General features: G+C 36.0%; 1 protein-coding gene across 1 annotated transcript in view; it reads right to left on the minus strand.

Annotated features, from left to right (window-relative positions):
* KCNH5 (potassium voltage-gated channel subfamily H member 5) overlaps positions 1 to 17,571 on the minus strand; it is a 391,931-nt gene that overhangs the window by 331,634 nt on the left and 42,726 nt on the right. Inside the window, exons 3-4 of the mRNA XM_052646974.1 lie at positions 15,987 to 16,093; positions 11,037 to 11,165 (exon numbers count right to left, since the gene is read on the minus strand). Of these exons, the coding sequence (XP_052502934.1) occupies positions 11,037 to 11,165; positions 15,987 to 16,093 (236 nt within the window). The remainder of the gene's footprint in view (positions 1 to 11,036; positions 11,166 to 15,986; positions 16,094 to 17,571) is intronic.

The following is a 17,571-nucleotide window of genomic DNA, read 5'->3' on the forward strand; positions in this document are numbered from 1 at the left end:
TCCACAGTACTACCTTTAACTAGGGTATTTACCAAACAACTCCTTAAAAATGAAAACTCATGATGGTCCAGTGGAATGACTCTAACAGAATTGATGAAATTTCAGACAATGTGACAAAAAATGAAGGAAGAAATCCTGGGCAAACACAACCAAATGTCTTTCAAGCCATACAAGGTAGATGACATCATACTTTACTGCTGTTCTTCAGTCGAATTCTGGCTTCATTTAGGTTTTATTGTCCCATCAATTCAGCTCACTCTGTGATATCAACTATTGGATTGGGGGAAAGAGTAAACTGGTACTGGTTGATAGAAGATTCTTTATTCTTTTTCATTAACAGTGCTCATCCTAGTGACTAGAATGTTAGGTTTTGGAAATTGTATGCATCCCTGAAGTTTGCCCTGTGCAATATGCTAGAAAAACAAGGAAGCACCAGATATGCCATCAACTCTAAGAACTAAACATCAGCATAAAATACTATCAAGCAAATCTATATCACCAACTTAGACTTTTCTTCCAAGTACTAGACCTATGTCTAATTGGTCATTGGTCACCTCTTACTCAGATGACTCTTAACATGTTCAAAACTGATCTTAACATCACCTTCTCCCCACATTTCCGACTCTGCTTTTTTCATGGATTCTTGGTCTCAGTGAATGACTCAACAATATTTCCAGCTGTCTGAATCAGAAACTTGAGATTCACCAGCTTTCTTCACTATCACATCACACACACACACACACACACACACATCCAATTCCTTCCATAAATATCCTAAAATTTAATCTCCTTTCTCCATCGCTAATATGTCATGTCATATATATCATCTTTCACCTGAGTTAGACAGTAGTTCCTAAAAACTATAGTCTATATTCCGTTCTCTGACCACATATTTTCCACATTGCTGCCAGAGTTCTTTCTACAGCACAAGTTTTACTTTGCCCTTCTTCCATTTTTAATTCTTTAAGAGATCCCTAGAGGTCATCAGGATAACACTGAATATCCTTGGTATATGTGTCCTTTAGTTTCTGACCCTAAAGATTTGCTCTGCATCCATCTCTTACTTCTCATACACACTCTATACTCAAATCACTGCCAAATTAAAATGACAAATTGAAAAACAAAACTAAATCCATTAGGAATTTTTTGTTCACCCTATGACATTCAATGCTTTCATGCTTTCACACGTTATAATCATGCTGCCTGCCTGAAATGCTTTTTCCCTTCCCATCATTCTGGCTAATGCTTACTGGTACCTCCAAACTCAAAGCATTCTGGGATCCACTGGAAGCTTCCTGGATCCACCCATTAGAGATGTACTCTCCTCTGTGCATTCACACTACAGGATACATACCTCACATGGCACTAGCAACACTAATGCAATCACTGATAAGCATGTCAGTCACTCCTATTACACTGCATTCCTCTCTCCATTCTCAGAACTTGGTAGAGGCTTGCCATAAAATAGACCTTTAATTGACTAACTAATCAACAGTTACTTGTAACTTTAAAAATAAGCTGCTTGAACATTAACATGAAATATTGTCATGTATTATTATCACTGGGTTTTGGTTTAGTTTTTTATTTATTGGGTTAAAATGATGAGGATGTCCTCAGATGACAGAGACTATATTGGCAGCAGGTGTGTTAAAATATTTCCTGTTGATCATTTCTCTTTTTACAGCAACTGAGTATTATAATTGCAGTGAATATTTTTAGAAACTTCCAAGTCAACATTGATTCAGTTTCTTTTCTTTTTCTCTGAATGAGCCACAAGTCTTGCAGGATCTTAGTTCCCTGATGAGAGATCAAACTCAGGCCCTCAACAATGAAATCACAGAGTCCTAGCAACTGGACTGCCAAGAATTACTGCAAGTCAATCTTATAGTAACTTAGGGTTCATATTTCAAAGATAAATAATGTTGCACCTATTAGTACATCTGATTATTAGATTAAAAGAGAAGATAATTTTTATTTCCTGTGTGTGATAATGGTTTGTTCAGAAAGTATTTTTAAAAAATTAAAGGAGACATCAAAGGAATAAGTTCAATAACACATGGAAGAATACAAATCATCTAATACCATGTGTTCACTCCTTTCCTAGGATAGTACAGGGAAGCAAATGTGTGAGGAAGGAGAAACATGATGATGAATCTTTATCATCATCCTCTGGCTTTCTATTTCAAGAATCATGAGTACACGCTACCGTTCCTTAATGAGGAAGCAGCAGTTCCTCATTTAAACATAAAACAAACGTGCCTGTGTATGTGTATCTCATTTTACACATGAAGTCAACATAATCACGAACTATTTCATCCCTTTACCTTATTTCAATGTCCTGGAGGAAGACAAAATGTTAAAACTGTGAAAATAAAACACATACACTTTTCTTCATGGTAAACAGTAGAAAGAAACAGAAAGAAAAACGTTAATTCTTCAACCTGAAACTTTATTCTGTGTGAGACAACCCTTAAACATAGATGAAAAGGGAGTTAACTGCATGGTATGACTTTTAGGTGCCAGATTTTATTCTTTCTATCCTTGTTGTCTAGTTCCATGACTGGCACATAGTGAGCACTAGACACATTTTTGAATGAATGAGAACATTAGTTAAAAAGATATATAGAAATTAACAAGGCACCCAGATCATATGTATTAATAGTTAAAATTAGAAAATAAAGAAGCAAATCTTCTGGTTTTCTATGATCAGCTCTTAGCAGATACTAATACAACTCTGTCTTGTGAAGGAAGGGCTTTGGGTTGGAGAAACTAGAAAGGGTATGGTAGATGGTTGAGGAGGAAGTGTGGAGGACTATAATTTTTCTCTCAAAATGAAAACTGAGGAGTTGCTAACAAAAACAACAAAAAAAGTGGTGACAATTGTCAAACTGACTCAGACATACTGAGAGAAGTTTAGAAGGAAACATCAATACTTGGTAAGGATTCTTCCTAGAGACAGCAAAGGCAGTTGTCTAATCATTTAACCATTTAAGAGCTTCAATATCAAAATGCTCACAGAGCTAGAAAAGCAATGCAAAGCCGAGGAGTGTTTTGATTCACATTTAAATCAAAGGGAGCACTCAAAGATGCACTCCCTAAATTGCTCAGTGATCTTTTCTCTCTGGTGAGAGCTTTCTTGCAGTCCTCAGTTCTAAAGAGCATTATTTTCTTTATGCTGTCCCTCTATCCTCACTCTCAGCAGATTACCTTACCAAATATGTTATTGAAAAAGCAGAAGACAGAGGAAACACAACAGCCTTCAACTTTCCTTCTGTTCCCTCCATCTCAAGTTCCACCCAACCATGGTAACTGATTCTTGCCTGTACCTTTATTATCTCAGAGAATTAGGCATTTTCTTTTTTCTGATCATGTATATATTCTACTTACGAACATTTAAGTGGCTTCTAGATTTTTCACTATCACTAACAATGCCACAGTGAATTTCCTTATACCTATACCTTTGTGCCCTTGGATACATCTGGAATTGCCCGTGTGATTAGATGAATTAGTTCCTTTGATCTGTCAGTAGCCCCCACTAAACAGTCAAACTTTGAAAAAGTTAAGCAGTCACACTGTCTAGGTCAGAGGGAAAAAAAGGCATATCAGCAGTTCTAACTTTCCCCAGCGATACATTTACTGATTTCACCTTTACTGAGACCTAACTGGTGTGACTGATTATTCAGCACAGTTCGCTGATGTTACTTAGATGTGGTCGATATGGGGTAATGTGAACAGACAGCTGAATATGAAGAGCCTAATACTTGCTCTATAAGTTGTTCATGGCATTATGAGAACATTTGTTCTCCTAAAAGCTTAGGGTACCAACTCCTTCTTAATAAAACATTAGTTTAGCTCTATTGGGTTGCAATTAACCTCTTTGTCATGGACTGCCTAATCTTAAAAATAAAAGGAAGTCACAGAGGCAGTTCAATCAATCTACTAGAGTGCAACACAAGATTCTAATCTATAAGAAAAAAGCTTAGGTAAACAATTATACTCTTGGCCAAAGAGACTATATGGTATAATTACTCATATTTCATCTGTTGTTTCCTCTCTAAAGAAAACCATTGGCTTCCTACAAAGGGAAGGCTGCTATTTTTACTGTTATTTTCATTCTACAGGAACTTTTTTTGTCTCAATTATTGGCACAAAGATTCCATAACTATTTGGCACAGGATATTTCACACTGTTAAGTGTCTTGGCAGTTTTTGAATCTGTTTGAAAATACTGTACTATATAAATGGGCAGAGATTTGAGCCATCGCTTTTAGAACACATATGGATAATCAACAGAATGGATTTCTTGGCTGTCATTTTTCCCCTTTGTACTATTATAAATGATGTATCAGGTACCACTGACTAATAATCTGAGCAACAGCTCCAGGACCTCAGTATCAGAAACAAGAGATAACAAAAACACTTTTCCCTCCTTGAATTATCATCAGTAAATTCTGTTGATTCAAAACAGTACAGTCCTGTCAGAATCAGACTGTTCTCAACCTGTGCTTCATCTTTGTAGGGAAAAAGGAAAGCAGGGGGTTTAAGGTGGCCAAACCCCAATAAGTATCCACTGGAAAGGGAGAAGGCAGCATGGTCCAATAGAGAGAACACTGGATTGAAAATCAGTCAGACTTTGAGTGTCAGAATCTTCAACAGTAAAATGGAGATAATAATACTAATTTTCAGAATTATAGGAATGAGCTATAAAGAATACAAAGCTCCTGACACATATTAACTGCTTCATCAAAACTGGTTTCTTCCCCTTCAATAGTTTCTGCTACCACTCATCATGTATATATAAGTTGACATCACTCGGGACCATTCATTTTAATGGCAGAAATTCATCTAGAATGAAGTTTTGGTGATCATAGGATTCATTATGAGGAAGTGCTACTCTCAAATTAGTTGGCTGCCATTACACTCTACTTACCATTCCAGATACAACTTAGAAGTACAATTCACGGTTAGCCAATTTACTCAGGTTTTTCACCTATATGTCTGAGTTTCTTGGTAAAAATACCAATATAAGCCGAAGGAGACTGATACCAACTTCAATCACTTTTGTCACATTCTTAAAAGATATGGGCCTTCGTTCCAATCACTGCCCCTTTTCCACATTAAAAAAAGGTAAAATGGCCTTGTTCTAGAAATGTTTTAAAAAATTATATCCTGGCTTTCCTATGTGTGGATTCACTTGTTCGTTCTGCATTTAAAACACTATTTTCTCTATCTGCAGCCAAGCTTTTATTATCTAAGTATTGCTTTAAATTTTTGCAAACACCTTCAACCTACTCTCTTGCAAATATCCTCAGCTCCTGATCCCTTCTCCCTGATCCTTGAGCTCCCTGATTCTTTTCATCTTGCTCACCTAACCAAATCCCAATTCTGGTTGGATCCAACTCACCTACTTCACCATCTACACACCTTTGACCATACTAGGGTGGAGTAAACACATAATCATGCTCATAGATACTAATGAAGTGTATGACCATAAGTCTCACGTGGACCTTAGTGCTGCACTGCAAACCTGCTGAGTTTAACCTTAGCTACTCACTGCTCCACTCTCTACACAACTGTTTCATACCTCCTCCTCGTCTCTCCTTCAACCTCTCCTTACCTCCTCACCATCCTTAATCTCAGTTGATAACCATGTTTCCTCTTTTACTGAGAAAATAAGAGTAATCAGAAGAAAGCTTCCATTATATATCAATCTGTTTTCACACCACCCCTCTCCCCATTAGGATATGATGGAAGGAACTTTGTATCTCCAAGACCTAGTTAATAGTGCCAGCACCATACTGTGTCCTCAGTCAGCATGCTTGGTTGGGGAAAAATAAATAAATAAAATAAACAAAAAGAACAAATGCTCCTAGAAGAGTCACGAAAAGGCTCATGTTAAGTAACTCTGATGCCCAAGGTGGAATCTAAAGTAAGATTACTATATATGGAGAATCTAGAAAAAAATGGTACAGATGAACCTGTTTTCAAGGCAGGAAGAGAGATGCAGACATACAGAATGGACATGTGGGCATAGTGCAGGGCGGGGTAGGGTGGGGTGAAGAGAGAGAGAGATTAGGATTACCATATATACACCACCGTGTGTTAAATAGATAGTTGGTGAGAAGCTGCTCTAAGCACAAGTTCAGCAAGGTGTTCTGTGATGATCTAGAGAGGTGAGAGGAGGCTGTGGGAGGGAGCTCCAAGAGGGAAGGGATGTATGTATACGACTGATTCACTTGATCGTACAGCAGGAACCAACACAAAATGCAAAGCCTTTATATTCCAATAAAAACGTAAGATTGCTGCCTCCATGTTCAATGTTCTATACTCAGATCATACTGATCCTCTGGCGTTATCACAAAATCTCATCTGCTCTTTCCCAAAAGTTCTATGGTTCCCCTTTGCTCAAACTAAAAAGTTGAAAGATGCATTTTTGCACCAAGTTTTCAAAATATACTTTCTGATATGCTAGCTTCATAGGGATAGTTGGATGATTGCTTAATGGCATAAATATTTTAGCTCTATTGAATTTTTCATATTAAATTTACAACTCACATGAATAATAGAAAGTAGCTGATATACACCATTCACAGTTACATTGTTCAATACTTTTTTCGAAATCTGTTATGTATTTGAAAGGTGTGGAGGAGTCTCAAAGTAAAAAAATCTATTTAAAATAAGCTCTTCCACTACAAATTCTGGTTTGGAAAGAGATATTTTACTCTAAGGTGTTCACAATGAGGTTTGATTTTTCCCTATAAATTTTAATTTACAGGTCTATTGAACAGATTACTCAAAAATCAAGTGGTCTGAGTTGTCTCGAGTTTATCTGAATGGAGTTCATTTTTGTAAGAATAAAATAATGCATTCAAAAGAGAAAGAGCTCTATGAGTCTGATGAAAGGATGCAGAGAGACGGAGGTAGAGGCAGATAAATGGAGCGCTATTAGCTTGAGAAATAAAGGTCAGTCTTTCAACATTAGCACCCTTTTTCCCAACCTCATTGTAAAATGCTGCCAACTTTTAGTTTCCATAAACAGATACCACCATTAATGTTCAGCAGGTCAAACCTATGAGAAAGCACTGTACTTTTCTTGGCCAACTTTAGCTGTGCCATGAAGTTAGTTAAAATGAATGAGAAAAACAATAACCGTTAAATATGAAAGTTAAAAGTGCATAAATATTTTTGAGGGGAAAAGTCTGTAGTTTTTCTCTCAGTCTGGCAATCACTCATGTATTATTCATGCAAGAAAAATTCATCTGAAGGATATGCTGGGTCACAAGTTTTATTTTAGAATATAGCACTTTATCAAAATTTACAAACAATTCACTGAAGCTCAATATTGAAAAAACAAACAATCAAATCAAAAAACTAGGCAGAAGACAAGAATAGATGTTTCTCCAGAGAAGACATACAGATGGCCAAGAGGCACATGTTCAACAACGCTGATTATTATAAGAGAAAAACAAATCAAAACTATAATGATATATCACCTCACACTTGTCAGAATGACCTTCATCAAAGTCTGCTGCTACTGCTAAGTCACTTCAGTCGTGTCCGACTCTGTGTGACCCCATAGATGGCAGCCCACCAGGCTCCCCCATCCCTAGGATTCTCTAGGCAAGAACACTGGAGTGGGTTGCCAGTTCCTTCCCCAATTCATGAAAGTGAAAAGTGAAAGTGAAGTCGCTCAGTTGTGTACGACTCCTGGCGACATCAAAGTCTTCAAACAATAAATAAAAGCAAGGGCAGGGAGAAAAGGCAACTCTCCCATACTGTCAGTGGGAATGTAAATTGGTGCAGCCACTATGGAAAATAGTATGGAGATTCCTTAAGAAAACTAAAGATAGATCTACCATATAACCCAGCAATCCCACGCCTGAGCATATATCACAAGAAAAACGTGGTTCGAAAGGGTATGTGCACTGCGATGTTCATTGCAGCACCATTTACAATAGCCAGGACATGAAAGCAACCTAAAAGTCCATCAAGAGATGAGTGAATAAAGATGTGCTATAAATAAACAAATATATATATATACACATATATATAGGAATATAACTCAGTCATTAGAAAGATTAAAATAACGCCATCTGCAGCAACATGGATGGACCTGGAGATTATCAAAATAAGTGAAGTAAGTCAGACAGAGAAAGACAAATATCATAAGATATCACTTATATGCAGAATGTTTAAAAAATGATACAAACAGATACATACAAAACAGAAACAGACTAACAGAGAACAAACTTATGGTTACCAGGGGGTAAGGGTAGAGGGAAGGACAGGTTGGGAGATTGACATGTGCACATTGCTATTTTTAAATGGATAACCAATAAGGACCTACTGTGTAGCATAGGGAACTCTGCCCAATACTTTGTAATAAATTAAATGGGGAAAGAATTTGAAAAAGAATAGACACATGTTTATGTATAACTGAATCACTTTGCTGTACACCTGAAACTATTAATAACACAACATAGTTAATCAACTCTACTCTACCATAAAATAAAAATTAAAAAAATATATATGGCACTTTAAGATACAGACAGCTGTTAGCTGCAGGTTTTTTATAAATGTTTCTTATCAAGTTAAGGAAGTTCTTTATTCCTATTTTGCTGTGAGTTTTTATCATGAACAACTTTTGTGTGTGACAAAATACTTTCTCTATGCCAACTGATATGATCAAATCAATTTTCTTCTTTAACCTAATATCAGTACTATGAATGAGAGTGATAGGTTTTTTAATTTTGAAACACCTTTCCATGTGGAATAAATCTCACTTAGTTATTAAGTGTAATTCTTTTAACACATCCTCGCAATCTATTTTTGTTGAGGACTTTTATATCTACATTTACAAGAAATGTTGGTCTGTAATATCTTTTTCTGGTTTGGGTATGATGGAACTGGCCTCATAGAATGAGTAAGAAGAGTTTTCTCTACCACTGTTTTCTGGAAGAGACTGTGAATCCACCAATAAAACTATCTGCACTTCTTATTTTGGAACTTTATTAACTATTAATTTATTTAATAGATATAGGACAATTCAGGTTATCTATTCCTTCTATCATGAGTTGTGGTAGTTTGTGTCTTTCAAGGAATTGGTCCATTTTAACTAAGTTATCGATTCAGTGGTTATCAAGTCACTCAAAGTATTTCTTTACATGCTTTTATGCTCATGGGATATGTAGTGATGGTCCTTTAATTTCTGGTAATGGTACTTTGTGCCTTCTCCCTTTTTCTTGGTTATCCTGGCTAGAGGTTTGCTAACGTTCTTTTCTAAGAATCAGCTTTTGGGTTTCAGTGATTCTCTCTAATTTTTTCCTATTTCATTGATTTCTACTCTAAGGTTTATTACTTCTTGTCTTCAGCTTCCTTTGGTTTAAATTATTCTTCTTTGTCTAGTTGCCTAAGGTGAAAGCTTAGATATTTAGTTTCATAACTTTCTTCATTTCAAATATATGCATTTAATGATATACATTTCCCTTTAAGCACTGCTTTTACATCTCAGAAACTTGATATGTCATATTTAAATCTTCATTTAGTTCAAAATGTTTTTATAATTTATCTTAAGACTTCTTCTTTGACCCGTGGGGTATTTAGAAATCTGTTAATTTCCAAATATTTGGGGATTTTCTACCTGTCTTCCTCTCATTGATTCCTGGCTTCACTCCATTGTGATCTGAGAACATACCTTGCAAGATTTACACTCTTTTAAAGCTTTTAAAAGTGTGTTTTATGGCCAGAATATGATCTATCTAGTGAATGTTCCACGTAATTTGAGAAGAATAAGCATTCTGCTGCTGTTGGATGGAGCACCTTGAATTTCAAAACAAAGGGTCAATACACCTAAACACTATCAGAAAACTATTCTATTAAAAATAGTATTACAATATATCCTAAACTTCCTAGATACTGGTAAAATCCGCAACAGGTAGTACAAGTCGAAAAGTGAATACTTTATTTGAACTTCCAGGAGATGATTTTGCATACACATTTTCAGAAATGGTCACAATGAATTGTTCTCTGTCATACTTTAAATGGTATGCACTTCATAAAATTTTCCTCCTGCAATTTGATTCTAAACAGAAACTGAGCATACACACACATACATGAGTTTACATATATGAGATATATATATACATACATGTAATTTTTCTCTGATTATGATTACAGTTGAAAAGATTAAAATTGCTGTGCCAGTTTTTTTTAAAGAGGTAAAAAAATACAATGTTTGCTAAATATAAAGAAAACATTCCATTTTTAGTCTCCTAAGAGATACTTAAAAATACCATTTCATAAAAACTTCTTCTAAGGGTATTTAACATTCTTCATTTATATGATATCAGTTTCTAATTTAAAAATAATTAGAAAGAATAAAATGAGAGTAAATTACATATAAGAGGGGATAGAAGCACATACCACTCACTAATGTCTTCTAGAGTAGTCTCTCTGAATATTATAGTCAATAAGACTCCAATCAGAATGTTTGCATTTTGCCAGCTACTTTCTGGATGACAAAATTGTTCTTCACATAATTAAACAACATCTACCCAAGAGAATCTACAACAACTAAATAAAGGAAGAAAAGTTGCCTGAAAAAGTAAACTATTCATGCTCTAATCAATATAACAAAATTCAGTCAACTAATCAACTGTGCTCCAGTAGAACTTCACCAAACAACCCCACAAGCTGTTACAGTTTTTGTTTCTAAGTATCAGTATGATAGAAGTTGTTGAAATTCCCATATTGATTCAAAATTATAATGCTCCGTGAAATCTCTTCCTTATAGTTCATCTCAATTTCTCTTATAATACTTAAGTTAACTACCTAATATTTCAATGTCCTATTTCCATTCAAACAATATGATTGAATAAAATTGATTCTGGACAATTACTAGAATAAATATAAAGCCAAAGAAAGGCCACATAATAAACTTTTGTTTTAAAAGTTCAACCCATGGATATTGTTAAAATAATAATACTATATTTAAATGACAGGCCAATCCTTAAGCATGGTAATTCCTTTGAAAATTACCTTTTGTTGAATCATCCTCTATTGGCTGTTTGAACAACGTAATATCCTTGAAAGTGCATAGGAACAAAACCACCTTTTCATGTTCATTTCTTATTGGTGCAATTTGCATATAAAACCAAACAGGGGTTCCTGGAAAAGAGAAAATGGACAACAGAGTGTGATGCAGACACCACAACGATTTGGTCTCCCGCTTTCCCTCCTCCTTCAGCCATGAACTGCTATGCCAGGAACCAGCACCAAACCAACAGTATTTTAATTACTGAAAAGAATCAGTAAAATTTTCATTTTATATCAACTACCAGTTGCTCAAAAATTAATGAATATGTTTTCCAAATCAAAATATCAAAATTTGAAAATAAAGCACAGGGCATCATTTCATAATACAGTAGAATAAAGGCAGTCTTGCTATGTAAGTATTGTTAACGGGGCTTCCTGGTGGCTGGGATGATAAAGAATCTGCCTGCAGTGAGGGAGGCCTGGGTCAGGAAGATCCTCTGGAGAAGGGAATGGCTACCCACTCCTGCATTCTTGCCTAGAAATTTCCATGGACAGAGGCGCCTGGTGAGCTACAGCCTCTGGGGTCACAAGGAATTGGACATGACTGAGGGACTAACACTTTCACTGTCTTTCAGTGTCACCGCTAGATCGGGGTCTCTACACCACCGCTGCTTTCACCAACTCCCTTCCATATTCTCACCAAGTGTGAGCATTCCTATGTGCTTCTCCATGTTACTTCGAAAAGTGTTTCCGGTCAACTTCAACATCAATACCTGATGCTTTGATAAGTATCTCTCTTGCAGGAACTTTCAAATTGCTGTTTCCACCTCAAGGTTCTCTCATCATTCAAACAGACTTAAACACTTCAGCTCTGACCACATCCCCACATCAGAGAGATAGGATGTCAGCAACACTACAAGCCTGATATACACAAAGCTATACCTGAAGACTTTAAGGCAGTGTTAAAGAAAAAAATGTCCCCAGGCCTTGAAAGTGTCAGACATCTTCATGAGACACTGCTTCCAACCTCCCTTGCTCAAAGCATGAGCCTGGACTCTCACAATGATCTTCAAACAATCGCTCCTGCAGACTTCGGAAGACACAGTGTTTCAAAGTATTCAAGCCTTAGGATTTGGACAAATCAGAAACTGGCATTATATCAAATAATAAATATTTGAAGACACAAGAAATGCCTTCAAAGGAGTAATTACTCACCAAATGATAAAACACTGAGGGAATTTTCCATCAGAATGAAAATGATGCATTTTTCATTGTAGTCTTTCCAAGCCACAGTGTAGTAAAGCCTCTCTGAATAGTCTATTTTAAAGACATATGGTCTTTTGTCAGGTTTAGGATTTGGGGAGTGAGATGTGCAGCTGTTAATATTTAATCTTTAGAGGAAAGTCGACAGCCTGTTAGTGACTTTCAGTGAAAACCCATAAGAAGCATCTCCATATCCGTAGTCAAAAATTGTCCACTGGTAATATCACCATAAAGGGAAATTTGCCATTTACACAGAATAGGTGACTTGACTACTGGATGCTAGAAGTCAAAGAATTCCAGAAAGAGGTTTTTAAAAACATTCAGTTCTGACAACCAGGTCCTTTGCAACCCCAGGGAGCCCACAGAAGGACATAGCCTTTTCCAAAATGATTACAGGATGAGACAGGGACCTCAAAAACAACCCCACCATCTCGCAGAAAGGCTTGTTCTTTGTTTTCTGCTTCTTATTTTACACAGTGTGTCCATGAACTGTGAGTGATGTGCACAGTTTGACAAATCACCAGACCCAGACGCTCGCAGATACATGGCCTATGGCTGTTCCAACACAGTGAGCTTGAGGCAGTAGGTCATAAACAGAGAGAAAGGGGCATTAAAAATAAGTCGTTTTCCAAGGTCTGCTAGAAATCTAAACAGAAAGAGATGATGTTACAGCTCAGACCTTCCAAGGAAAACAGCAACTTTTCAAATTTCGGCATTGAGTCAGAGCTGTTGTTAAAATTGCTTTCAGAAATCACAGTATACTTTTTTCAAGTTTAGTCACAGGCTTAGACTTCTCCAAGGAGGCTTAGTTTTTGCTGCATGGCTGATGAATATCTATATTCTGGATTTGAAGTTCAAGGTGATGGAAAGTCTGGGAGGGTTAGGTAGAGAGACCTGTAGCTGCTGGAAACTCAAGGCAATGCCCTGGCATTGATTATTTGGAGTTGCCCTAGCTATCACAGTTCTGCCTTTGTGTAAACAGAAAGATCCATTTTCAGTCATCCTCCCAGAGCCACTGCTTTTTTTCTCAACAGTGTAAGCAACCCACTGTAATCAGAGCAATGGACCTAAAGAATTGAGGTTGCAAACTGAAATGTCAATCGTGATACATATTAAACCAGATATCTCAATCTCTCCTTTTGCAAATGGTGTTTAGCTAATTATTTAATGCAAGTGTTGGGAGGACTTGGCATTCAGGCCAAGATTTTGGCATTCCCAAATCAGTTCTCTACAGATGTGTGAATTTTTCTAACATTAAAAAACATAATAAGAGCACACTTTTTTCAGTTGATGTTCAGAAGCCTTTAGCTAACTATTTACAAGATTTTTTAAAGCTGCTTTTAAGTATAGGAGAACTCCATTATAGTGCATGAACAATATCTATTCTTCATATTAAGGAAAAACTCAATGCAGATACTATCCAGAAATGACAGGAGTTTTAATATAGAGTACTATGTGCCATAACTCCTACTGACTCCACACAGACAACTATGCTTATATAGGTTATCTGAAAAGAACCAGATAGGCCTGAACAAGGGCCAGACAATTATTACACGCCATTAAAATAAAGCAAACTATCCAAACCATCTTCATAGGAAACTTTTAGAAATGAAATATTAAAGTTATTGCTAACATGATTTAAAGGATATAAACAAAACAAAATTTCCACAAGGTATTTTTTAGAAAATCAGAAACTATGGATCTGGCTTTGAAGCTTTAAAATCAGAAAAAAAAGGTTATTCTGTTCAAATCTCAGGGTAAAAATGACCTCAGTGAAGTAAAAGTCACTCAGCCGTGTCCAACTCTACAGTCCATGGAACTCTCCAGTCAGAATACTGGAGTGGGTAGCCTTTCCCTTCTCCAGGGCATCTTCCCAATCCAGAGACCAAACCCAGGTCTCCCACATTACAGGCAAATTGTTTACCAGATGAGCCACAAGGGAAGCCCAAGAATACTGGAGTGGGTAGCCCATCTCTTGTTCAGAGGATCTTCCCGACCCAGGAATCAAATCAGGGTCTCCTACATTGCACACAGACTCTTTATCAACAGAGCTATCAAGGAAGCCCCTAAAATGACCTTAGTAATATGGAATAATATTAAATCATTTGCTAAACTTGAAGTACATATTGAAGTCATTCAAGGGGTAACAACCCTGTATTAAAATGAAAGGGGGCATTTCCTGGTGGTTCAGTGGTTAGGACCCTACACTTCCACTGCAGGGGCATGAGTCAATCCCTGGTGAGGGAATTAAGATCCTCCCTTGTGGTGAGGCAAATAAAAGAAAGCAAGAAAGGGAGTTTTGGCCTACAAGTTTTGGCTACAAAATATCAGTATGTGTTTGGATCTAGTGAAAAAGCCCAGAAAGCAGCTAGAAACTGGTTTTTCTCTTATAGAAGACAGAGCTGATTATTCAGAATGGATTGTTCTCTAGTTGACAAGCCAATAGACATTTGGATACCATGTCAAAGAGAAATATATTTTCAGTCTTGATTCTAAAAGGAAAGATAAGATGATAGAACATTCCTTAGGTAAAACCACTGAAACTAATTCTTCCATTGCCAGTAGCACCTGGTAATGGGAAATTCACTACTAATGTGAAGCAATGCCTATGGTTTTCATTATCCCTATGATGTACTATTAATAAAAAGAAAACCTAAATATTCAACAGAGAATAAACATTTAAGGTACAATGGAGAGGATAAACTATGCTTCACAAAACCCAACCAGCACTAAACTTGGTACAAGCATTTCTTGTTGAAGCTAGAATGCTTCCTGAACTGGGAAAGAATTTAGTAACCATCAATTTTCACTAAAGATAATAATTGGCTTTGCTATCATTTAGCCATTAACACTAAATAAATTGACTCATCTTATGCAGTGACTGTTCTTTAAAAAAAAAAAAAGGCCCATTTGGAAATGCAACATAAAAGAAATAAAGTAAGTGACTATTCACAGAAAACAAATTAGAAAGGAGACTTGGTTAATGAGTGTATTAGTTGGTTTTTTGTTTGTTGTTTGTTTCCTCCAAACTCTATTGGAGAGACTCATCAAACTCACTCATAATTACCTAAGACCCTTATCATGAGGTATTATGTGATTGTATAATGGACAACTGACCACTCATACCTCGCATCATTAGACAACAGCACATACAATCAATACAAAGATACCAGATGTGAATGGTACTTTCTGAAAGTAACAACTATTTTCACCAGTCTTCCAACAAAGCAATCTGGTTTAGCAAACAGCCATATTGGTAAAGATTCACCTCAGGTAGATACCATACACTCACATGCCATCTATGTATATGTTGAAAGATAACATACTCATTGATAACAATCCACTTTCCCTTTAACAATAAGAAAAAAATGAACGAATTTCTCAGTCACTTTTGGCTGCTGTCACGTAACTATAGGATCTTTACCATGGGTATTAATCACAAAACAACCTGCCATCTGACACACAAAAGAAATCACATTCAAAACGCATTATATTTTTCTTTCATTCCTCAAAAGGCTGTTTTTCATAAGTATTATTTATTAATTTTGCTATCTAATTTTTATAAATACCTCCTGCCAAGAGAAGCAATAAATCTTTTATATTCTCTCTACACTATAGCTTAGCTACCACTTACCAATATATAATATTAATAAGGAGTTGACGCAGCTTATTGATGACTTAGATACCTACTGTTTTTCTTGTACAAAAGAACTTCAAAGCAGTTTGACTCGTAGTTGTCAAAAGTCTGCCTGACTTTCTCAATGGTTTTTTTGTCAGTCAATTCTCCATACATAAAACTGGAAGAAAAAAAAAAAAAACAAACAATCCATTTCAGTTTGGGGTTGCTTTTCAAATGCTACATAAAATCATATACTTGTTTTTTTAATTAAGTATTCAATTTAGTTACAAAATAATTGCTCCCACAAAATGAACTAAAATAGTTAAACCATGTTTTAATCATGACTATTAAACTCTTGCTAGAAGATAGCTTTTTAAGTGATTTTGAACATATAGTGAGAAAGAGTAAGAGAGAAAACAGTCCTTACTTTACACAAGTCCAGTACGCATCAATTTTAGTTACTTCAACAATCCTTTTGTTAAATAATACCAGTCTCCCAAATTTAGGTTTTCATAGTATATTAACTATGATTGATACCATAAAGTATAAACTTTGCTGCTAGATCATCAGTCTACAAGTCACGAATAAATAACAAGTACCCATACCAATCAGTGATCAATTTCACGACTTGGTTTAAAGCCTGTCAGAATTTCAGTGCATCCACTACTCAGCTCACGCACAGACAGCAAAGTGTGCAGTTGTGTTGTCTCCTTGTCTCTCAGTGGTACACTCATGAGACATTTTACAAAAATGGATAAATAAAAGCAGGAGTTCACCATCAAAGATTAAAGCCCACCCAAGAAATGTAAAGTGATCATGGTGGAGGTGAAATTCAAATTAAACATAAAAGAAGTTCTTTCTTCTTAAACAAGGGTGGGATGTTGACACTGCTGTACTTGAGATACTTGAAATATGCAGCCAGAGGACCCTAGTGAGGACAAACCCATCAACATAAATCAGGAAAAGAACTGTTGTAAAAAAGACCAATGTTTCCCAGAGGATGGAATACCATTAAAAAACAAACAAACAAACAAAAAAACCCTTCACATTAAAGGAGGACTAGGAAGTAATTCACAGTACTGAAAGTAAAAGGATACAGTTGAAGAGGATTCAAACTTAAAAGAAGTATACTGTTTGCTAAGAGGTAGAAAAAAATGCTCTCTTCATATCATAAAATATATTACAAGAATGCAAGAATTGTTCAAATGACTTGATAGGTTTTTGCAAAGAAATGAAACACTTTAATCTCAATGTTCCTAATGTTATAGATCATTAAATAATGTACTAAATAAATATTAGTGTTACTATTATTTTCATTTCCCTGCACTTAAAACCAACAGAAAGAGATTTTTTTCTAATGCTTTGACACACATTGTTAAAGGTCAAGGAACAATCATACTTTTTCATTGAGTATTAAGGTCACACTGCATGCTTTCAGCTTGTATGGTTTTTTTCACATTCCCATACTACAATGAAATGTAAAGTTTCAGTATAATATGCATTACTGAATTGGCATTCTCATTACTTACGAGGATTTTTTTGAAATACATACAAGTAGACCTAATGGAAGGAAAATAAAGGAGAGAAACTGAAGGGGACACATGCTATTACTATGGCTGCTGCTGCTGCTGCTAAGTCGCTTCAGTCGTGTCCGAC

Source organism: Budorcas taxicolor, chromosome 10, assembly GCF_023091745.1.
Source record: "Budorcas taxicolor isolate Tak-1 chromosome 10, Takin1.1, whole genome shotgun sequence".
Taxonomy (NCBI): Eukaryota; Metazoa; Chordata; class Mammalia; order Artiodactyla; family Bovidae; genus Budorcas; species Budorcas taxicolor.